Here is a 24,249-nt window from a genome sequence, read left to right as displayed (position 1 = left end):
GCCTACATACTACTGTACCTGATATGCATTTGCAGACAGTTACATAGTCCATTGTACCATGGAACAATGGACTTTGTGACTGAAGGAATGCACTGTTGAGCTCTTTTTATTCTGAAAGAAAGCATGCATTAATGCTTTTGACATGGCATTTTGAAGAGAAGGCTCTACTCAGTTGAGTCACTATTTGAAAACATTTGCTGTGTTCTTGTTTCTTCTCAGGTTGGTGTTTTTTTGCTGAAGCAAAGCCCTGAGCCAGAGATAGGAGTCCTCCTCCCAGACAGCAGGGAGCAGCAGCAGGCATGCAGGACTCAGCTTCGGACAGCAAGATGGTCAAACAGGTCAGCACAGCCCTAATTGCACTAATGGATTACTGAAATATTATAAAGAGTATGGTCTAGACCTGCTCTATAGGAAAAGACTGAGATAACATCTGATATTTATTGGCGCTATATAAATAAAATTGAATTGAAGCCACAGACTTTCCAGTAGTTGTATAAAGTAAAAATACAGGAAATAGTAGCTTTTAATTCATCAGTTAGGAATGGGTTTCTTTTGGCGTCTTCTTCGTCTGTCGTCTGCACCAGCTATTTGTAAATAGATTAAGTTTGTGTGTAAGGTCTTTCCTAAGTTCTTAGTAATTAGAAGCTAGTTTCAAACTAGTGAACCAGGTTGCACCGTTTAAACTTAAGAAATGTTTTCAACAAATCAATCAACTCTGTAAACAGGAAGTCACTATAGCATCACAAGCTGTAACACAAGTGCCAAAAATAACAGTTTGAGGGGGCCAAACAATATATTAAACTTAACTGACAATCCTTTGTATATATAAGTCTGACTTTGTTTTATTTATATATGTATTCATGGAGAAATATGGGTGTTTTAGAGTTAGTAGTACTAACTCGGGGCATGGCCGTTCGGAGTGTGAAATTCCTTTATAGTTAGATTCATGCAGTTTAATATGCTAATCTGACCAACGCTATTTAGTAATTTAGTCTGATGTTGTTAGCATAACATTTTAAGGTATATTATATTATTTTTGTGAAATGCAATTTTAAATCTTCCCAGTTTACATAATTACAAAACATGGTTTTATCAAGTTTTAGGTCAGATATGTTGACCATATTTCATATTACCTCTTTTACTCTTCAGTCTAGAAACGGCACATTAAAGTTAGTGTTGTCAGTTGGTTTAGTTAGCTAGCAACATTCACACCTGGCAGTTACTGTGTGTAAATGATTAGTAACAACTAATGTCTATGTGAGAACTACGTTTTTGTGTGTGTGTGTGAGTGCACGCTCGTGTGTGTGTGCAACTAATTTTAATTTAAAAATAATCTTAAAACTTAAAACTAAGCTAAGTTTGAACCTGCGAAGAACTGATGCAACTGGCTCCAAAGCTTGTGTTTTAGAGAGCTGAGAATATCATTACACGGCAGAAAAATAGGGTAATTTGTTCATATTGCCTCCGTTACAACAGGCCTTCGGGTCATAATGAAATTAACACTGATTATGAAGACGTTTTATTGGGATTCATTAACTTACAGTGTTTCTTGATATTGCAACAGTTTTGCCTCGTTTGAAGCAGAATCTTCAAGTCTTTGTTCCAAAGAGTCTAAAAAGTCTATGATATATGTCTATGATATACAGGGATAACATCACTAATGACTGCTGTGATTATATCTTGTCTTGTAATTCAGTGATTATTCTAATAACTGGGAGTCAATGCAGTTTCCAGTAGATCTATATTAGACTGTATGTTTTTCAGTATTTGAATTAGCAGACTTGCACAGATTGCACACAGTGCCTAGAATCCAGTATCTATTAAAGCCACAATGCTGACACCATTGACCTTCTCTTACGCCATTGCAATCAAAGGACTTAATCGTAAGACACTGTCCTGATACTGATACAGTACTTAAAAGTATTTTAACTTTTTTAAATATCCACTCAGGCATCAGGGAAGTCAGATGAAATCTATAACAGGTGTCATTTCCTTCCATTTCCTTTTTTTATATTTAAATGTTAAGGAACAGAACTCCAAGCATCTGGACGAACACAGAGAAACAGACGACATGTCTGAGAAGACGTCCCCAAACAAGAACCTCAAATCTCCCCAGAAAGGCTCCAAACGACTTAAAACCGTCCCCTTCAAAGTGACCCTGCTGGACTCCTCCGAGATAGAAGCAGAAATTGAGGTATGCACAATGGAAAACAATTTGTGGTAACACGTTTTCTAGTATTAGCCTCACCATGTTTTGAAAAAACAAAGCAACGTTCTGTTTTTCCTTTGTTGTTATTTTCCTCTGTGGGTAGTTGTGTGTGTGTGTTGTACAGTGCTGTACAGAGTGGATAAAGCAAGCAAAGAGCATAAAAGAGAGGGTGCCATGCTGAGCGCTCACCAGAGGGCCAAAGCCAAAGCAATGTCACACATTTCTGGAATACACACAGTGGCACAAAAAATAGTGCAGCATGAAAGTCTTCATTCCACACAAGATATCTGTTGCCATTACTCCAACAGTGTAAAATAGGACATTTCTCATTTGCTGGGAAAGGAAACTAAATGCATGCATGTAAAGACGCTCGAGATTTTGGAGCTTTTATGACTAGCAGCAGCATACACCTCTGGCAGAATAGGTCTATCTTTCCTTCACAATATCTTTTGCAGGATTGTGGTGGAAGGAATTCATATCTAGGACACAATGTGTCTGTCTGGCACAGCTGCCTCTGTACCTGAGATGACAGAGTTAAATCAGGCTTCTGTCTGGGCCAGTTGGTGGCAGCCAGCCTGTGTCACAGCCCAGTAACCTGCCTATGCATTTCAGCAAGGCTTCTGTAGCATGGACTGGAACTGGAGATGTACTGTACATGTTGGGCATCAGTATTGGGTACTGGTACCCCCATCAGTAGGAAAACAATGTTTGTCAGTGCCTTGCAAAAAAGTTGCAAGGGACCAATTCAAGAATTCTTACACATTTTCTTAGCTGCCACCTTTATGGTTAATGTTTGGTTACATTTATGGTTAGGGGAAGGTTAAAAGAAACCAACATTGATGCAAACAGAGCCCAGAAGTTTTGTGGTGTTACACAGTAACAATGTCATGCTACATGCTACCTGTGCTGTCATTATCTGCACGGCCACAAGATGTTGCATGTCAGCAAGAAGGAAACAAAGCTTGATTTAAAGGAATAGTTTGACTTCCTGGAGTCTTGCAGTGATTTCCTGAAGTCTTGTCATCACTGTGAGGTTGCCGGGAAACCAGAAGAGACTCCAGGAAGTCACTGCTCCCTGCCAAGAAATAGTCTGACACATAACCCCCCGTAAAACCACAATTTGTAATTTTTACACTTTGGTTTTTGTACAAATTAAACAAACAAGATATGAATTAGTGAGCTTTAGAGGTGCTGGTGGTAAGATTTTGTAACCTCTGGACAAAGACAGGCTAGCTGTTTCCCCCTTTTTCCAGTCTTTATGCTAAAATAAGATAATCTGCTGCAGGCTGTAGTTTCATATCTAGTGTATAGGCATGAGAGTGGTATCAATCATGTCATCTGATTGAACTCAAGAAAATGAAGAAACGTATTTCCCAACATGTTGAATTATTCCTTTAAAACAACATATGTTTACTGTTTGCTGACATGTGACCTTTTGTGGCAGTGCAGATTATGACACTTGTGAAACAAACATGACACAAATGCAAAAGTAATGTGGTGTTGTTATAACCCTGCTATATAAAACTTCAGCCTCCCATCTTCTCATCTAACTCTCGTCAAGAAAGCAAAGCCCATTTCCCAAAATTTCAAACAGTTTTGAAAGTTTGCCTTGAATGCTGGCTCAGTTTCTTAGGTTTGTTTACCTATTCCTTTGATCAGATACTTCCAGATCTAAATCAGTGTCCATTTAGTATCTATTCTGGAGCTTTCAAGTGTATCACACAATCTTCCTCAGCAGATGGAGTTGCTCAATTGTCATGGAATTGTAGATGTTCAAATTAAAATTTTTCTGACTTTCGTGACTTTAGAATCATTTGGGAAAACATTTGGGAATGTCAGGAAACTTTTCGAACTTTAGATTATATTTTAGTTTGGACATTTTTATTTTATTATTTTTTTTATTTAAAGGTGCATTCCAGCGATTTAGCATTGCACTAAGATGGGGGACTCAAACTGGGGGATTAAAAAATGAATGGTCAAAATCTAGGAGCAGAGGCCAAGATGTCCCGAGTTTTAGTCTCTAGCATGGGTCAGGCTCCAAAAACACTGGATCCTACATTTTATATTATTGGAACTCAATACTGTCTTTCGTTACACCATCCAATCCTGGTAAATGACTAATTGTTCAAAATCTACCTTCCAAATTCTTAACACTAACTTTCTGTTAAAAATTCTCAAGCCAAATCTGAAATAACCCTGATGATGATGTATAGTTATTGCATGGTTGCAAGCCAGGTGCAGCCAATGAGGAAATAGAAGAGCAATGTTATTATGAGCCACCCCTTAGGATACTTATGCACAAGTGCATGAAGCTTTGTGTGTGTTGTGGTGTTGGGGGAAGATACTTTTTATGTGCCACTGTGTGTGAGGTAAGAATATCAGGATGCTACGCTTGCACTCTCTCTCAGCACTGTGAAAACACTCAGAAATACCTTTGGACCTTTTCCACACCACAACAATAGTTTGCAGTATGGTTATGAAAGCTTCTGTGTCTTAAGTGCTCTTCCTGAATATTCGTCCGCCCTTGCAGCACTGCCAGTCATTGCCAGAGAAGGATGTACAAAGCAGCCTCTTAAAATTCTAGTTTGGTGAGAGCCTCAGACCGCCAGGTCATTGGCAGGCTTGCTCTCGCTTCCTGTCTTTAATTGCTGGGGTGGAACATCATGCCTGCCATATTTGAACCTCCTTCGTGCTTCCAGGAGTTGGTAATAACAGCGTTACGAGAAGGCAGGCTACACTTTGGGAGCGCTCCCCCTGGAGGAGGTGCCACATTCATGGGTTAATTAAGTCTTCTGTCAATGATGCATGGTGGAGTATCCCCGTGGTCTTAGGGCAGGAGAGGAAGCACCACACTCTTAACCACTTCTCTCGCCCAATCTCCCCCTCTGCTCACTGGTTTGTAATCCGCCTGACTATGCATGGTCAAGCCTGCTTGGGCCGATGTGTAGAACACAGCTATTTTGGGTGGAATTGAATGTTTCATGCTGGTTAGTTGTCTTTTTACACTGCCAAGATTCTGTCTTGGGTGTCCATTCAGGTGGCGACGCTGACATCATTATTGTTGAATATATACAGTTGAATATTTAATTGCTCCAGAGCAGAGAGCAAATAGATTGGATCATCACTCCAGTCATAGATTATTAAGACTCCACATGCTGATTTGTTTATATAATTTTGCTGGCTGCCGCTGATGTCATACAGCATACAATGCTTTACATTGACAATCTTGCCGTTGGGGACCTACTGACTGACATGATGAGAGCTTATTAGATGCACTTCCCAAGTATTGGTCCACCATCCTTTCACCCATAATGAGGCAAATATTAAGAAACACGACAGCAGAGGGATAATACTGCATCTGTTTCCCTGGCAACTGCTAGCTATATCTCCCTGTCACCTCACAAAGTAGGCCCCAGGGGAGGAGGTACCATGTGTGTCTGTGTGAGTATAATACTGTGTATGTGTGGTTCAGTGTTAGGTCTAAACATTAACATACTTCTTCCTTGTTCTATATTTAACAGTGGCATATGAGCCCATGCATGACTTGATGACTCAATATTTAATTTGCCCTATCAAATTTAAATAAAACGTTTTTTGATATGAGCATTATTTCACTTGAAACAAGCACATTTGGCTGCCAGTGCAGTAAGTGATTTCTTAAAATAAGTCAGGATGTCCAGCTACCAGAAGTCTTAAAATAAGTTCAAAAAGGCCCATTTCAAAGAATTCTTGTTAAGTATAATTAATTCAATTGCAAACCAATCAATACTAGGGAATTAAATGACTCAAAATAACATTAGTGTTAATCTTGTTTGTAGATATCAAACACCACACAGGCAAGATCCATATAGCCATCCAGGTTTACAGGAACCTATGAACTTCAAGTTGGGAGGCATGTGTGCTTTGGTGATCCCCTGATCCCCTTTGAGGTTGACTTTTTTGGTTTTGAGTGAAATGTTTCACCAACTATAGGAAGGATTCCCATGAAATTTGGCAATTCATGGTCCCAAGAGTATTAATCTCAATGACTTTGGTGTTCCCCTGAATTTTCATCTAGCGCCATTATCAGGTCAAAATTTTAATTGGTCCAGTAGTGTTTCTTATGACCACATACCTGCAAAAATAATGGCATTCCCATCAGCTTTCATTGTACTTTGTGTTTAGTACTGACAAGCAAATGTTAGCATGCTAACACTCTAAACTAAGATGGTTGAACATAGTAAACATTACCTGCTAAATATCAGTATCACTGTGAGCATGTTAGTATGCTGACATCAGCATTTAGCTCAAAGTGCAGCTTCACAGAGCTGCTAACATGGCTGTAGACTCTTGGTCTTGCTTATTAACAATGGACATTGTGAAAGTATCACTTTTGATGACACATTTGACCAATAATGATGGAGTTACTTCAAAGTTAGTCCTTTCTCATGAAGTGTTTTTCTCTGTGCCCAGCACATCTCTAATTGCTATAGATGTACAATATGTGCTTGTCTGATTGATATTTTTTCCATCTTTAGAGAAGGATGTTAGTTGTGATTCCGAGACTATAGGTTTTTTCAGTGTAGAACTATATGGGATGTAAATCATCGGAAGCACTATTGTTATCAATGGAATGTGGCAGGCACTATATAATCCAATCCATACTCAAAACATGAATTTTAAATATAAAATAATCTCACTTACTTAGAAATATAGTTTTTGCATGGCATTACGTGTCCCTCAGATGTTACAATATTAGAAATGAGGAAAATTGATCCAAAAAATAATTGGATTAAAAAAACTTTTAAGTGTCTAAATATTAGCCACTATTGGCCATATTCCTCAGGTTGAATTATTTCATTCTCCACCTCTCTATTTTGGTATACTTCTTGCACCAAGGCTATACACGAAGGATATTAGATCTCTGCCAAATCATGTCTAAGGCTCTTTCAGTACTATGAGCAAAAAGGTTTTTTTGTGCATCCGGATGTTAACTGGTCAAAAAAATCTACATTGAAACTCTCCATTGAATGTGAAAACATGAACTTGTCACTTGAATGTGAAAGGAAATGTTCCTGAAATGCTCACCTTGAACTCTGTCAATAGAAGGAGAAATCATAGACCATCATAGACCAATTTTCCCCAGCAATTCACAGTCCATTTTCACTGTCAAGTGTTTGATTCACACTGACTGTGACACAACACCAAATGGTTGAGCTGTTTTATTGTGTGCACAACCACAGAACAGGAAAGCAATCTTGACAAGCACAGATGTCTAATGGGGTCTGATATTGTTGAGCCAATTTTTTCCCAAAAAAACTGAGCTATACCAGTAGTAAACTATTATGCATGTAGGGTATTTCAGAAATATTTCTCTGCTTTCTTCTGCATTGTTGTTGACCTTTTTACCACTGCTGTGTCATGTATGTTTGTCTTTGCAGAAACACTCCAAAGGACAGACCCTGATGGACATGGTGTGTGAGCACCTCAACTTGCTGGAGAAGGACTACTTTGGTCTGACCTTTGCCGACACAGACACCCAGAAGGTCAGTGATTGTGTGCCACAATAACCTTGTGGGATGTTTCAGTGTGTAAACACGTTGCTTATAGAACAATCTGTATTCCTCTCACTTGTTGGCTGGGTTGGCTCTCTCAGGGGTGCACTATACATCATTCAAAAATGAATGGAAAATGGAAACTTCCAAGATGAAAAGATGTCTCATCTACTCTTTGAAAGATGTATATATGAAATGTAGTTATACAAATATTTCTCAGAGGCAGAGCTTCTCTGAGGCCTCATTTATAAAACTGTGTGAAGGATTCACCTCAAAAGGCTGTGTACAGACAAAGGACAAAAAGTGCTTACACACAAAGATATTCTGATTTATAACACAGTACGCACACACATCCAACACGATTTCCCTTTAAAAATCACAATCAACTTGAAATTTGGCGCACGTGAGCGAGTTTATAGTTGCCTATAAATGGTCAGTGAAACACCCCTAATTAAAGGTGGGGTATACGATTCTAACCCAATACACGTCTTTTTGTCAAATTCAACAAATATCTCCTCACGGTCCACTAGCTGTCTGTTATGTGTGTGCGCTGAAAAAAAATTTCCGCAGATCCGCAGTAGCAACTGTAGGGACAGTTTGCTAACCCACAACCTAGCTAACATAAGTTACATTACTTACTGTGTCATTGTTCGCTCTATATCATGGTATTTGTCATGGTATTGGATTTCTCCAGAATCGCATACACCACCTTTTAATATTAATCCATACTGTCTGCATGAAGACAATGATGCAAATTCTGACAGAAAAGCTAAAAAAAAAAAGAAGATATTTCACCCAGTGTGAAATTGAAGTTCCTGTTGGGGAGGTTGAAGCATGAAAGAAGATATTGTTTGGTGGACAGTGTGGACATCACAAATGCCAAAAAGGCTATAAAGTGGCAGCATGTGGCGGACGCAGTGAATGCTGCTGGCTCAGAAGGTCGGACCCTCTCCAAAATAAAAGTGGTCCGACATAAAAGTAGAAGCCAAAAGGCGCATAGCCTTACACAGACAGTGTTTGTGCCATGTGCGGGGGAAAGGGGACACCAGAGCTCGACCCCCTTGATGAGCGACAGGAATAATAGGAGATAGGACACAGATATGCAAGACGCACCGGATGACCCAGGTACATAATTTGTATTTCCTTGTGAAAAGAGAGTAAACCAAATGCATTCAAGTTGTGTTATAGCGCAGATTCATAACCGAACTTATCTCATTGCACTTTTCATATAGAACAGGTCTAGACCGTACTCTTTATAATATTATTTACAGGGACCAGAGAGAGAGAGAGAGAGAGAGAGAGAGAGAAAAGCATACAGTAGCACAATGTAAACTCCACATATAATTTTAAAATAATAATAATAATGTAATGGTAGTGATAATATTAATAAAATAATAATAATAGGAATAATAATGATAATAATATTACTAATAATAATATTTGTAGTAGCAGTTGTCGAGCAGGAACATGGGGGCAGTAGGTGGCTATAGCTCCAGAGAGATGTAGAGTTAGTAACATGACATCTTCTCTCTCCCATAGTTTTGTGCTTTCTTGTCTCTCTCCTTCTGTCGCTTCTTGCAGGTATTTCTGCCTTTGGAGCTGTAGAGTCTGGTTCTATGATTGCAAGCCACCTACTGCCACCATGCTCCTGCTCGACAACCGCTACTACAAATATTATTATTAGACATACAGAATGGAGAGGAGGAGAGACGTACAGCATGGGAAGTCTCCTGGCAGTCTAGGCCTATAGCAGCATAACTAAGAGATGGTTCAGGGCACTCGTGTTAAGGTTTGAATAGCTACAGAACCCAGAAGCAGAACTCAGATAACGGCATGTCAAAGATAACAGTAATTTATTTTAGAATTGGTAAATGGAGATGTTGAGCGAGTGATCCATAGTTTCACATCGGAGCAGGGCAGGCAGGATGAGATCCGGGAATGAATGAATTAATCTGAAGCACAGGTAAAAAAAATGTTAAGCACAAGCAAAAAAAAAGGCAACACAAGGAATCAATAAACTAGTTGTGTATGCTGTAGCATAAGTACCACACTTGCAAATGGAACAATCTGGCAAAGAATGGAGTGAAGAGCCCAGGTTGATATACTGCAGAGTCTTGATTAGTGGATGGGATACAGGTGTGCAGGTGATTGCAGCAGGAGGAGGATGATTGGAGCTCTGTGTGCCCCACACACACACACACACACACACACACACACACACACACACACACACACACACACACACACACACAGATCACAGACAGGGGACTGACAAGAAACACAAGGGAGGGGAGAACGACTGAAAACAACAGGAAAGAGGGAGAGGCACAACTGGACTATGACAGATCGACTCCTTTCACATTACTTATAGTAATTTTCTCCATTGTTAATATAAAAATATTGATTAGTACATCTTTAAAAGCCTCAACCGCAAAGTGTCTTTAAAGAATAATGTCCTGATTACTCATTGGAGCTGCTTTCTTTAAAGATTTCTTTTTTGTGGTAAAACCAAAACTATCTGCATGGCTAGATACTGCAAGAAGTAAGGAAGAAAATATGTTTTTTTTGTAATTTTGACTTTATTTTGTGAAATGCTGTGACTCTGGTTCTTTGGTTCTGTCCTCTGACGTTTAATTATTTCTGCTTCTGATAAATATGTACATACATTAAACTCCAATCAGCTCACAAATCATTTTGACATTTCAAGTAGAAAGTCTGAATATGTTTCCCTCTGATCTTTGTTGACTTGTTAGGCTGCACAGACCAGGCTTATTATCATATAATCAAGTAATTGACACTGCACTGATGGGTCCTAGCTGTCCACTCACATGAGAGCTCTTTGTCAGATGTGGGTTTTGTGTTTTGATGGATGCGAGCCTCCCTAAAGGCACATATGTTACTTCACAACAGGCTACAGAGGAACCTCTTGCCTTTGGAAGATAGGAGAGATGACAAGACTAAGTCCCTTTTAACATCTGGAGCATATCCTCTGTCACCATCATCAGCTTGTGCATGCTTTGTCAGCTCACATGTTGTGACTTGATGCGTGTCTGACGGCTGAGGCTTTGGATCGAGCATGCTCTCGGCCCCTACAGACAGGTTAAATGGGGTGTTAGAGAGGTAAACAGCCTTGAAGTTCAAATATTTTCCTCTCTCTGAGTGTAGGTAAGGCTATGGCTTAGATCAATATGCCAGGGTCATCAAAGACAGGCTTATCAGAGCATAGCTTGAGCCTACTGTCTGGGGTCATCGCTGATTGGTAGACCAAACAAGCCTTGTCATTTCAGATGCCCTTTCCTCTGTCTCAGTTGGGGGAACAAGGATTTAATCTTTGCCCTTTGGGAGAACATTTATTCTGTGTGATTGCTTTATGAACTAAGATTGCAAAAGCAAGAGCGAAGCCTTGAACAGTCATTGATTAAAAGTTCTTCCTGCTTTTCTGCAGAGAAAAGCAAAGCAGCAGAGAGCGCCTTACTAATTGAGTGCTCTTTGGCCTTGGCTGATATAAGATAGATTCAGGGGGATGATAAATGCCTGCGACTCATTAAAGTCTTTAGCAGCTTGATTAAACACCAGAGGCGTACGTGTATTTGTGCCTGTGTACGTGAGTGTACGTGTACGTGAAGGCACAGATCAAATTGCCAGAGATGCTTGCAGTTTTCCCAACATTGCCACAGGATTACTCTCTGCTGTATCAACCTTTCATGCTCCTGATTCCACTCTGAATGACGTGATACCAGCTGCCAAAAAGATTGTCAGCATTAATAAGCAGCTGCTGTGTGGTATTCAGGTTAGTGAAGATCACTGTCAGCTTCATGTCATGTTGCATGCAGCAAACATCTTTTTAAGTGTTTGTGTATGTAAGCGCAAGTATTAAAGTAACAAATGATATTAACTCCCATTACTGTAAGTGAGTAGACTTCTATTCTATTAGAATTATTCTATTCTATTTTTAGTTTTACTGATTTGTTTTTATAAGATTTTAACCATGCTGGCAATGTCAGTTCATCAGTTTGTCGGTCCAACGCTTTTGGGCCAGACTGAAATATCGCAACAACTATACCATGAAATTTTGTACAAATATTCAGGGCCGAGAGGATGAAACATACTGATTCTGGAGATCACTTGACCTTTCATTTAGCGCCACCAGAAGGTCGACATTTTTTGGATTGGCACAAAATTTGGTACAAATATCCATGATGACAATGAGTCCTAATGACTTGGTGATCCCCTGACTTTTCCTTTTAGTGCCAAAGCAGTTCAAAATGTTTACTTATCCTGGGAATATCTCAACATCTACAAGATGGATCGGCAGAAATGTTTGGTACGGACATATATCTTAATGACTTGATCCCCTGACTATTCATTTGCCAACACAAGGTTAACATTTGTAGTTTTGAGTGAAATGTCTCGACAACTGTTGGATGGATTGCAATGAAATTTACAGACCCCCTCACAATGAATTATAAAAGCATTGGTGAAACCTTAAACATTTCATCCAGCGCCATCATCAGGTCAAAATTTGAATTTTTATCCAATACTTTGGTTTATGACTAAATACCTGCGAAACTAATGACTAATTCCCATCAGCCTCAGCTATACTTTGTTTGGTGCTAATTAGCAAATATTAGCATGCTAACACACTAAACTGAGATGGTGAACATGGTGAACATTATACCTGCTAAACATCAGCATGTTAGCATTCATATTTTGAGCATGTTGTCATGCTAGTGTTAGCATTTAGCTCAAAGCACAGCTGTACCAAAGGCATAGAGCTGCAAGTGTGACTGTAGAGTCTTGTTAAACCCTGTAGTCACAGTGGTATTAACTTTGTGAAGATTGGCTGTAGAGTTCTACAAAATTAGAATGTCTAAATAGTAATAAAGCCACAGCAACAGCGTTTGATGAAAAACTGAACATCATCAAGGTCTTAAGACTTTGCTGAACAAATTTGAGGTGGATCTGGTCAACCTGCTAGGAGGAGTACATCAAAGTATAAAACATGTCTTTTCCTGTTGCCAGGAGGTGGCGCTATGACAAACACTAAATATTGGCATATAGGTGTCTTTAGACCAGGAGTCTTATCAAACATGTAAAGTTTGGGGCAGATTGGACCATGTGAAGTTAGAACAACTTCCTGTTTTATGGTGAAACGTTGAAATTCGACGCCACGCCACGGACACACCATTCACCGAAAACTCACAAGCTTCACAATATAGCATCATAAAGGACTTAAGGCTTTTCTGCCCAAGTCTTAATGCTGTTTTGTAAAAAAACTAAACAACCCCCCAACAAAAAGTAGATTTTTCATCCACATGTTTTATTGTTATGGTAAGAGTACTTGAGGGAGGTATTTCATTACTCTCTCCATTGCCGTCTGTGTGTTGCTGTGCCTCTAAACAGCATGATTTACAGCTTCTGTTACAAGTGAGTCAGTGTGCACAACACCACTGATGAGATGCTCTAGCAACCAAATCAGAAATGGTGCCCCTATAGGCGAAGCAGTTCACTGCACAATCGGATGTGATGAGATCAGATAAGGTAACTGGCTGGCAGTGATTTTGCAACACAATGAAGAAACAGATGCTTAAATTTAATCTGCTCCTCTCTGCACATTTGAACGGCTCAGCAGGGGAGGGCTTAAGTTTCTTTATTTAACCATATGGAAAGGCTTTCATTAGGAACACTGATGGCAATTAGAGCTAAATGTGGCACTGTGGTGTGCATTAGCCGTGTTTCCAGTATGCCCTGTATGAATTCTGCCTTCTGTATTTCAGAACTGGTTGGACCCCTCCAAGGAGATCAAAAAGCAGATGCGCAGTGAGTGTCTTTTCTAAGTAGCTGAGATGATAAATGTTTTAATATTCAGTTAGTAAAGTCGTTAAATTCAATTTGTTGGCAAGTGATGCAAAGTTTTGTGTTAATCTGTTAGATACAATTACATCATTGGCTTGTAATTACAATGTTGTTACATTTTCCTTAGACAGACATAATAGTTAACCTTCCAGCTCTCATTGTAATTTTTCCTCAGACTCTCCATGGCACTTGGCCTTCGCAGTCAAGTTCTACCCTCCAGACCCCTCCCAGCTCACTGAGGATATTACCAGGTAGAATACCTCTTTACCATACACACTCTTAGAATATCAACAGTAATTCCTCTGGCTGTGCTGTCAGATGCTCTTCAGAGTTAATCAGAGGAGAAATTAGTCAGTTCTGCAGGTGATTTGCCTTTTTTATTTTCCTAAAGATGTGTGTTTACATAAAATTTTTGTAACAATTTTCAAGGTTTATTTGCCCTGGTGTCAAAGCAACCCAAATCCCTCACTCCTTTTTGAGGATTAGACCTGGAATGCTATTAACTGCCATGGATTAACTGCGTTGAATAGTTGTTTTAGCTTGCCTTGGTTCAGGCTTGTTTGACTGCCAACACCCTCCTCCCCTCCCCTTTTGTCTCATCTGACAGATACTACCTGTGTCTGCAGCTGAGGGATGACATGCTGTCAGGTCGTCTGCCGTGCTCGTTTGTCACTCACGCCCTCCTGGGCTCCTACACTGTTCAAGCTGAGCTGGGGGACTATGACCAGGACGACCATGGCTCCGACTATGTTAGCGATTTCCGTTTTGCCCCCAATCAGACTCGCGAGCTGGAGGAGAGGGTGATGGAGCTCCATCGAAACTACAAGTATTAGACACAGTATTGTTTAAATCAGTCTTTCATCTATCCACAAATCTCTTGGGATGGTCGGCTGATGAGTTTTCTGTTGTGTCGAAACAATCCATCATATATATGACTGATAGATGCCGTCACATTACCGTACCATCTGTCATTGAGATGTACACAGTGCGAGTCTTGCCAGTGCAAGAACACTTTCTCAGTTAGAGCGTCTTCACCACGCTCTGATTTGGCATTGCTTTTTGGCATACACCCAAATATAATGCTTGGAGGGATGAAAGGGAGGAATTTAGAATTGAAGATATCAAGGATATTACCAAGATAATTCTGCTCCCACTGCGCAAGATTATGGGTTTATTATTCAAGAAAGTCTGTTGTTGTTGGTTACAGATATTACCGTTATTCTGCCCACAGGGGGATGACTCCAGCAGAGGCTGAAATTAACTTCTTGGAGAATGCGAAGAAACTGTCCATGTACGGGGTGGACCTACATCACGCTAAGGTTTACAAAGTTATTTTAATTTGCATGAAAGTGTTTTTTAAGGATGCATACAGTGTTGCCTTAAATAATTTCTGCTTCTTTGTTTTCCCTTGTTTGCTGTAGGATTCTGAAGGGATTGACATAATGTTGGGTGTCTGTGCCAACGGCCTGTTGATTTACCGTGATAGGCTGAGGATCAACCGCTTTGCCTGGCCAAAGATCCTTAAGATCTCCTATAAGAGGAGCAACTTCTACATCAAGATACGACCTGGAGAGGTATGCAGTATGGTCAAGGATAATTAAAAGGGTACTCTAACCATTTTACGCATTGTTTTTTTACTAGTCATGGTTAGTGCTACTCAACAAAAAACAGTTGTGTAATGTCTTCTGTAGGATTTTTTGTAAATGGACTGTACATATATAGTTAATAGCCTTTCTGACTATTCACTTCAACTACATATCACATTCACACACTGATGGCAGAACTGCGCATCAGAGTAATTAATCATTCATGCACCGAAGGCACAGATCCCCTCAGGAGCAATTTGGGGTTGCCCAGTGTCTTGCCCAAGGACACTTCGACATGTAGGCTGGGGGAAGCCGGGATCGAACTGCCGACCTTCCAATTGGTGGACGACCCGCGACACAGTCGCCCAAGTCAAATCTGAGAAAATCATGTCATAGTGATGTCATCTGGGTTGGGGTTGGAGACTGCAAATTTATAACAGAAAGCCTGCATAACAAATTGTGGGTGTGGCGTTTGAAAGGAGTGAGTGTTAACCAGGCATTGAGTTTCACCAAGAGATTCTATTGAGTTGCATTATGGGAAGTATAGGATCCAGTGTTAGCCTAGCTTAGCATAAAGACTGGAAACAGGGGGAACAGCTAGCCCTGCTATGTCCAAAGGTAAAAAAAAAAAATAAATAAAATAAATAGAAATCTGCCTACCAGCACCTCTTAAGCTCACTAATTAACACGTTATATATCTCATCTCTGCTGGTTGCCTGGTGGTGGCAAGTCACTGTTTTTACACTTCAGTTTTTGTATGGATAGTGAGCTTAAGAGGTGCTGGTAGGCTGAATCTTTATTACCTTTGGACAAAGTCAGGCTAGCTGTTTCCCCCTGCTTCCAAGCTTCTCCAGCTTCATATTTAGCATATAGACATGAGAATGGTATTGATAATCTCATCTAATACTCTGCGAGAAAACGAATAAGCATATTTCCCAAAATGTTCCTATTCCTTTAAGTATAGCTGATATACTGTCACAGCTGTTACTGTCAAAAGCCACTGCAGAAATGAATATGTGGTCAATTGTGCTGAGCAGAAGGCTGTAAAATCCTCTGCTTTATACCTCCATTTTTGCTCCTCTGCACGGTCAGGGTCTATATTCTGGCCCTCCTTATTGTGCTATGCAGTGCTGCAGCTTATCCTCTATGCTGAGCCTCCGTGTGACAGGCTGTCTGGGCCAGACCCAGTCAAGTGACAGAGCCACACAGTGAGCCTGTGAACAAGCCAAATAAAGAGCCCTTTTAAAAGAGCTGCTGCAGCTGCAGCCACAGCCAGAATAGAAGGATAAAGAGTGTAAATATAGAGCCATGAAATAGTTTTCCTCCCATTTGCTCCCAGTATCTGAACATTGGATATTATCCTTTCTCTGCCTTGATCTGCCACTTTCTGTCCTGTTGGCAAAATCCATGTTCTAAATGTGTTAGTGTATGTAGTAGTAGTGTTTATGCCAGCACAAAGTTAAGAATGCTTTATTGATTGGGTTCAGTGTGCATGCAATTAGATTTAGTATATATTTTTTATTTTTTTTGATGTATTAGGTTGCCCTAAACTTTAGTCCACCAAGTACTGAGGTGGCCTTCAGCAAAACAAAGTAAACACACCTGGTGCTGTAACCCCCATACCTTTCTTCACATTTCTCTCTGTCTCCCTGTCCTCTCTCCCCTCCAGTATGAGCAGTTTGAAAGTACAATTGGTTTTAAACTTCCTAACCACAGAGCTGCCAAGAAGCTGTGGAAGGTCTGCATCGAGCATCACACCTTCTTCCGGTAAGAATGGATCTGGTCTCATGGCTGGAAGGTTCACGTTAAATGCCTATCAAGGGAAACAAAACATTTCCATATGTACAGCTTCATCAGGTGCAACCACACTCAGTTCATCGTACAGTGCTTTGTAGGGTTGGGCTGATGGCTGCCAGTCATCGTCCACTGAGCCCTCTACTATGGTAAAACAGCTTATTTAATCACACTATTTACCACCCAGTGAAAACACATTTTAATTTAGACACAAACATAAAAAGTTATTTTTACCTACCTAGTTTGCCTCAGTAAATCTGAGCGTCTTTATTTGTATCGCAAAACTGAGGATTAAAACTTACGTACAGAGCAAACTATCCCATTCTCTCCTAGGAACCTAAATTTCAAAAAAGATAGGAGTGTCTCTTGGTTCTCCTTTTTTGTTAGGCCAAAACCCAAAGTACTGCCAGATGGGTGAAGTGGTCCATTTTGAGCGACTAAATTTGTCAACGCCATAATGCAAGGTTTCTGTAGTTACATCACTATGACTAGTATTTAAAATATTTTTTATTGTCAAATGATCTGCTTAATGAGGTAGCTTAAGCATAGACTATAGGGAGGTAAAGACCAGGTGAGTAGGTGAGGATGGGCTGTGAATGGCTCAAATGTGCAAAAAAAATAAAAGTAACTAATATCCAACAGACATGCATATAAAAAACATTTGTGTACCAGTAACCCATAAGGCGACCCCCTTTCCAACAACAATATCATCATCCATCGTCATATGCCAATTCGTTAGACATTGCCCAACCCCAGTGCTTTGTTAAACATACAGTAGCTTCTCTACAGCTCATTACTTTCATGGCCACCTCAGCCTTACTGGTAATTTGCTGAATAATACTGAATCACCTTTACAGGAGGTACGTGGAATCAATATACACATACAAGGACAGAATAATAGAGCTTTTCCATGTAGCTAGTATGCAAAATGCACTGATGCTAGTAAATCTTTTTACTGTTAAAAGAAGTTTCAGCTTTGGCCTGACGGTCTCAAGATGTATTCAAGATGATGAACATAGTTGCCAAACCACAGAGGAAGCACGTTTCATGCAGCAAGAAACAGCTGGTCAAAGATGGTTCTAATGTGATGGCTTCCTTTTGGAGCAGATATAAAACAAAACATACATGGAAAATGCACTCTCATAAGTTAGCTTGAAAACCACTTTTGATGTAACACAGTTGAAAGTATTTCTAATTCCAGCATTCACCCTACTGTCTTTGCCTAGCTGCTTTTTGTTACATGGTACAATATGTGGTCAAGCATGTTCACTGATTACGGTTTTTGTTTTCACAGGCTGGTGTCTCCAGAGCCTCCTCCTAAGGGCTTCTTGGTGATGGGTTCAAAGTTTCGATACAGTGGAAGGACACAGGCTCAAACGAGACAGGCCAGCGCTCTTATAGACCGGCCTGCTCCGCACTTTGACCGTTCCACCAGCAAGAGGTACCTGCTGTCCAGGAGCTTGGACGGAGGTGAGAGCCACGATAGTTCCCCAATAGATCAGTTTATGGAGGGTCTAAAGAGTGTGTTTTTTAAACTTGTATTCAGTTCCAAAGTTGCAGCTTTGAGATGGATTCGACCGGTGCACCCTAATCATTTTTCACATTCACACACTCTTAATGTTCACAATTTCTGCAACATTAGCAGATTGAGATGAGCAAAAGATAGTACAGTAGAATTTAGTAAAGAAAATATCTGCATTTGGTTGGCTTCATTTTGATCTGGATCTTGATCCTTTAAAATATGCCCAGATCGGCCCCAATACTGAAAGTAGTACTTGTGTAATTTTAGCATCATTTGAAAAGCTAAACAACTATTAAATCCATCTAATGATTGAGTTTGTGATCTTATAATAAGCGATCTGTATAAGTGACATATTTATGCAAATAATTTGGTAACCATGATAACATGTATGTGTGTCTGTACATGAGTGTTGTATAATGTCAGTCAGTGTAAAACAAGGGATTGGACCCAAACGCAGACAACGGAGGCAGGCTGGTACCATTCAGTGAGTTAATGAAGGAAAAAGCTTACACAGAATATCAGGCAGGCAGTGGTCAAAACCAGAGAAACAGCCCAACAGAGGCAAACAAGTCCAAGGGAGCAAGCAATAAACAGAATCCAAAAATCCAAAGGTGAGGTCCAAGAGAAACAGCAAATCAATCTAAAAGAACACTGGGGGAACACAGGAAACAAAGGCTGGGACGCGTAACATAAAGACAAAGACGAACTGACAAAGAAATAAGGGAAGCACACAGATTATACACACAGGTGAGGGCAGGATAATTAGACACAGGTGAAACTAATAAGGGCAGGGCAAACAATCAAAACTGGAGGGAAAAGCAAACAAAGACAGGAAGTAAAACTATAAGACACATGCGGGGAGGAGTATGTCAAAATGAAACAGGAAATAATACACATTATACACAAACCCTCAAGCCATGACAATGAGTACAGGGTTTTTCCCTGGTACATCAGACACTCAGTGGTGTGTTGTATCCTACTCTGTGTACTACTTCCTCCTGTATAATTTTTTCCCTTGGTCCGGACCGAATGAACCAAACTACAGCAGTGAAAGCACCCTTAACATATTTCCTAAAATGTCAAACTATTTATTTAAAACCCTATATCAGTTGAACTCTGACATGTTTCTTGTAGTAATTCAACTCTTGTTACCAGCAGAGTTCTCACGGCCTGTATCAGCCATGTGTGAGAACCATGATGGCCTATCCCACCGCAGCATCAGTGAACAGCGTCGCCTCCACAGCCCCTCTGTAGACGAGCAGGAGACCGAGCTAGAGCCCAGTTTGGAGCAGGACGAGGAGGACAAAGATCAAGAGCGGGGCCAGGAGATGGAGCAAGACAAAGACCAGGACGGCAGTGTCACTCCAAGCAGAAAGAAAGAGATCATGGTAGTAAAGATGCCCTGACAAACTGTGGAATTTTTATGAATTTCTATTGTGCTAAAGTTGATTTTTTTCATATTAAAATCATGGAGGGTCCAAATGTATAGCACTTTAGTCAACTTGAAGACAACTCTGGCCTTGGTGCAGGGAGATGGCATAGACTGCAGGGGTGCTGATGTAAATAAGCACAGTACAAGCTTCTCGGGACATTTGAGGCTTATCCAGCAGGGGCATAACGCTAACGTGGCTTTTGTGGATTTAGCATTAACTAACTCTTCTCCTTTCGCTCCTATTCACTATGCTTACATTGCACTGCTCATAAATCCTGCTGACAGCTTTATAGTTTTAACCCTTAATCATTATGCTGAGAAATGCAAACTCAAGCCTAGCGCTCTGTTACTAACATGCTTTTTCTTTTTTTAAAACTCTTGCTGGCAATAAGGAGGAGGCTGGGTCACCAGTTGACAGTAAACAGGAGGTATTTGGTGTCTGGTGATTTGGTCTCTGTCTGTCTGTATACCTGTCTTTATCCATCCATCATTATTTCTTTTTCCAAGTATATCTGTCTGATAGTATCTCATTCCACTCCCTCCACTGTCTGTGACAGTCAACACTGTTATCATAGAAAAAACTGAGCTGCATTGTACCATATAAGCAAGAGATGCTGCAAAGGTTGTGTCTGGACTTATTTTTCATAGTTAAAGGGACAGTTCACCCCAAAACCAAAAAAATATATATTTCCTCTTACCTGTAGTGCTATTTAATCATATTGATTGTTTTGGTGTGAGTTGCTGAGTTTTGGAGATATCGGCCATAGAGACGTCTACATTTTTTGAATGTCTCTTTCCAGAAATCATGACTCTGTTACTCAAGATAATCCACAGATTTGTTTCATATACAGTTTCATGTAGGACCTATTTTCTTTCTACCGATAGTTTCTACATAAAACTGCTCACAACAAGGTCTGTGGATTATCTTGAGTAACCAGGTCATGATTTCTGGAAAGAAACATTGCTGTTGAGTTTTTCAAATGTATTTTTGTGGTTCCATATAGTCCCATTATATTCAATCTCTACAGCCGATATCTCCAAAACTCAGCAACTCACACCAAAACAATCTAGATGAATAAATAGTACTATAGGTAAGAGGAAAAATATGTATTTTTGATTTTGGGGTGAACTGTCCCTTTAAGCATCCCAGCAAACAGTTGACAGACAATGATTGGTACAATGGGGACTAGTTCCAACTGAAGCAGATAATTTTCATTATACAACATGCTAAAAAAGCTTTAGACACTAGTTTGAACTGATGTAAGAAATATATTTCTGTCTTGATTTCACAGTTGGTAAGAGCAACTACAAAAACCTCCACTCTTATAATGATGGTATATTTGCAAGCCATATCACTATCTATTAAAATCCAAAATGTCTACTGGGATTTATTTTCTAATAATTTCCAAATTTGGCATGGTTACAAGTGGCCAAATCTAGCCCTCCAATCTGTCTGTGTGCCTGTCCTCTGACTGACTTACCTTTTACCATCCTGTCTCTGCATCTGACCTTGTTCCTGCACTCTCTGACTCTGCACTCTTCACCTCTGACCCCTCTTGTGCTCGCCCATTCTCCTGCCCCAACTCAGCTCTCTCAGTTGGACCAGGAGGCCACTCCTCGGCACAAACAGGAGGTACAGGTTCCTGTATTCAGCCCTTGTGCTTTTTGTCGTGTGTGCCACTGTTCCTCTGAACCTCTAAGTCTTTGGGGTTTCTTTACAGATTGAGATTTGCCTGCATCTGCCGCCTTGGATCAAAGGATATTTTTATATTTTGTCTGGAATGTCATAGAGATTTGAAACATCTGGCAACCGCTAGCACAGAATACAATTCAAGTTGTAGCTTTGAAAGTCTCCAGTGTTATAGATAGAAATAGATAGAGCCCTTCTTCTTCCTTAAGTGCCTATAAAGCATCAGTGCATGTTCACCACTATTTTGGAATATTCTACTATGTCCAGTGTTGGGAGTACTCAGATCAACAATACAATCGATACAACAATCTAAAAATACTCCATTACAAGTTAAAGTCTGTCATTCAAAATCCTACTTAAGTAAAAGTAAAGAAGTATTATCAGCTAAATGTACTTGAAATACCAAAATTAAAAGTACATGTACTGCAGAAAAATAGCCCCTGTGACTGAAAGATACTGTACAGTGTGGATCTGTGGGCCTCTGGTTGGCTCTTTCCATTGACTTTATTAGCATTCATGCAGCCTCTAAGTACCACTTGAATTTGTAAAATCCAACTGAACATCGGTATTCACCATAACTGCTACAGTTTGTGGCTAGCCAAGGTAATGGAGAATGTTAGTCCAAATGTGTGGGTCACAAGATAAATCTGAGGGGTCATACATAAATTTGTATTAATTTTTTTAAATGTGTTTCTAATCTTAGCTTTCTTGTGAAATATTGGATATTCTGACCTCCCTGGCCTCGTTATTTAAATAAAATTATTAAACCATCTGAGAAGTTTAGAGGGAAAACCTCTTCAAATGTTTTGTGGAACTGCTAACAACTCATAGACATCTAAAACGTGACAGGGTGCCCCAACTAGACACTTTTTTTGTAAAGGGTCACAAGCCAAAAAGGTTGGGAACCACTGGTTTAATCTTTACCAATGCATTGTATTTTATAAGCTTATCATATGTTTGTTATGTAAAATCTTAAAGCACAGGGTCACAATTTTTCATGTCTGTCTTAAAACAATAAAATGCCTTTATGAGCATTGAAACCAGTTTTGCCTGCTGTAATCATTACCCCTGTTCATACTGGCTGTGAAGATATCCATTCCTAATTTGCTTCCAATGTAAGGATGGGGGACAAAATCCACATTTCTCAGTCTGTGCAAAAATACATTCCAAAGTTTATCTTGTTAATATGAGGCTTCAGCAGACTGTCTTAAACAAATCAAGTGGGTATCTTCCAAAGTTAGTCTCTTTAGGATAAAGTTCCCTCTTCCTGTTTCCCTGGACAGTGTTTCCTTGTTGAGCTCTAGTGGAGGGATAACACAAAAAGGGAATTTCACACTAAAATGACTGTAATGTTGGAAGATACTGACTTGATTTGAATAACTCAGACTGCTGATGCTTCATATTAACTTCAGATAAACACAGAAGGGCGCCTGTGGATTTTGTTCCTCATCACTTTGAAAGTGCATTAGGTAGGAATCTCTGAACAGGAGGAATGATTCCAGTAAGCAAAAACTTTTTGCTATTAATGTATATATGGGAACCTGACCGGACTTGATCATTTTTTAACCTATCCTTGAACCTAGTAACTATAGCTGTCAGAAGATAAATGTAGTCGAGTAAAAAGTACATAAATTTATCTCTGAAAAGTAGTGAGGTAGCAATATAAAGTAGCAGTACTTGAGTAAATGTACAAAGATACTTTCCACCACCAACTGTCATCATTCCAAACAAACAAAATAAATGCAGAATTTTAATTATCTAACAAGGTTAGGCACATCTACTTTGCAGTGAATGCTTTGTCATGTTCATTTGTGTCTTAAAAACTAATTCAGTTGTAATTATAATTGTTTTTGTTTTGTGTGAACTTCAATAGCATCTTAAATGTAATTTCTCTTTCTCACAGAGTAGTAAAACACTAGACTATTCTCTAGTTAACGTAAGTGTAAGCAATTCACATCGCATCTTCTCCTGTGTATATGCAGTATTGTCTCACATCGCGTTCAGTCATGCATATCAGATGTCTCGATGTGAGTACTGCTGTTGAAAAGGATGTTGCCGTCCTTCTAATGTATGCCCTCTTCTCTTTCCGTCTTGTTTTTCTTCCTCCACACATTCTCCTCCAGTTTCTGGATAAGTCGCAGGACTTCTTGCTAAAGCACCAGGCCAGCATCAACGAGTTGAAGAAAACCCTGAGGGAGCCAAACAGCAAGCTGATGAATCGCGAGAAGCGTCTGTCAGTCACCTCCCCAACTGGCACACCAGAGAAGAAGGCTGTGAGTAATGTCTCAAATCCAGCTTGACATTCCATTAAAGGGCATTGATATTCTCGTCTGGCCACTGTCATTTTGAACTCCTCTTTTTGCTGCTTGACTCGAGGCAAAACAGGCCATATTTTTGTCCCAAGTGTTTTTGTATGCTCTTTTCATTGTCACACGAACATGATTAGTGAATGTACGTATTACATTTTTTTCCTATAGACAGTTCAAACATGTATCTCCTGTGCAAACTACTGCTCACAGCAACAAAAAATAGAAATTTTCAGTTTATTTTAAGACGTTTATAATGAAGTGCATTCTGCCTCTCTCTGGAGTAGCAGAATAATTCTGACAATATCTCAGAGGTACTT

The 24,249-nt window shown here is 39.8% G+C and overlaps 1 protein-coding gene across 16 annotated transcripts in view; it reads left to right on the top strand.

Annotated features, from left to right (window-relative positions):
- The window catches only part of LOC122869477 (protein 4.1-like), a 107,236-nt gene that overhangs the window by 64,359 nt on the left and 18,628 nt on the right, over positions 1-24,249 (top strand). For 9 of the 16 annotated variants that reach the window (XM_044182624.1, XM_044182553.1, XM_044182544.1 and 6 more), the window contains 14 exons: positions 220-338; positions 2,027-2,194; positions 7,630-7,734; positions 13,521-13,563; positions 13,775-13,850; positions 14,207-14,425; positions 14,831-14,918; positions 15,021-15,173; positions 16,855-16,952; positions 18,274-18,449; positions 19,657-19,889; positions 20,326-20,361; positions 21,522-21,566; positions 23,747-23,896. In XM_044182624.1, the coding sequence (XP_044038559.1) occupies positions 300-338; positions 2,027-2,194; positions 7,630-7,734; positions 13,521-13,563; positions 13,775-13,850; positions 14,207-14,425; positions 14,831-14,918; positions 15,021-15,173; positions 16,855-16,952; positions 18,274-18,449; positions 19,657-19,889; positions 20,326-20,361; positions 21,522-21,566; positions 23,747-23,896 (1,629 nt within the window). In that variant the 5' untranslated portion in view covers positions 220-299. Of the gene's footprint in view, positions 1-219; positions 339-2,026; positions 2,195-7,629; positions 7,735-10,032; positions 11,534-11,991; positions 12,068-13,520; positions 13,564-13,774; positions 13,851-14,206; positions 14,426-14,830; positions 14,919-15,020; positions 15,174-16,854; positions 16,953-18,273; positions 18,450-19,656; positions 19,890-20,325; positions 20,362-21,521; positions 21,567-23,746; positions 23,897-24,249 lie in introns of those variants that run through there. The other 7 variants (XM_044182595.1, XM_044182661.1, XM_044182587.1 and 4 more) reach the window with 6 other exon arrangements.

The sequence above is a fragment of the Siniperca chuatsi genome, linkage group LG2 (genome assembly GCF_020085105.1).
Source record: "Siniperca chuatsi isolate FFG_IHB_CAS linkage group LG2, ASM2008510v1, whole genome shotgun sequence".
Lineage (NCBI taxonomy): Eukaryota > Metazoa > Chordata > Actinopteri > Centrarchiformes > Sinipercidae > Siniperca > Siniperca chuatsi.
This window is presented reverse-complemented; position numbering and strand designations above follow the sequence as displayed.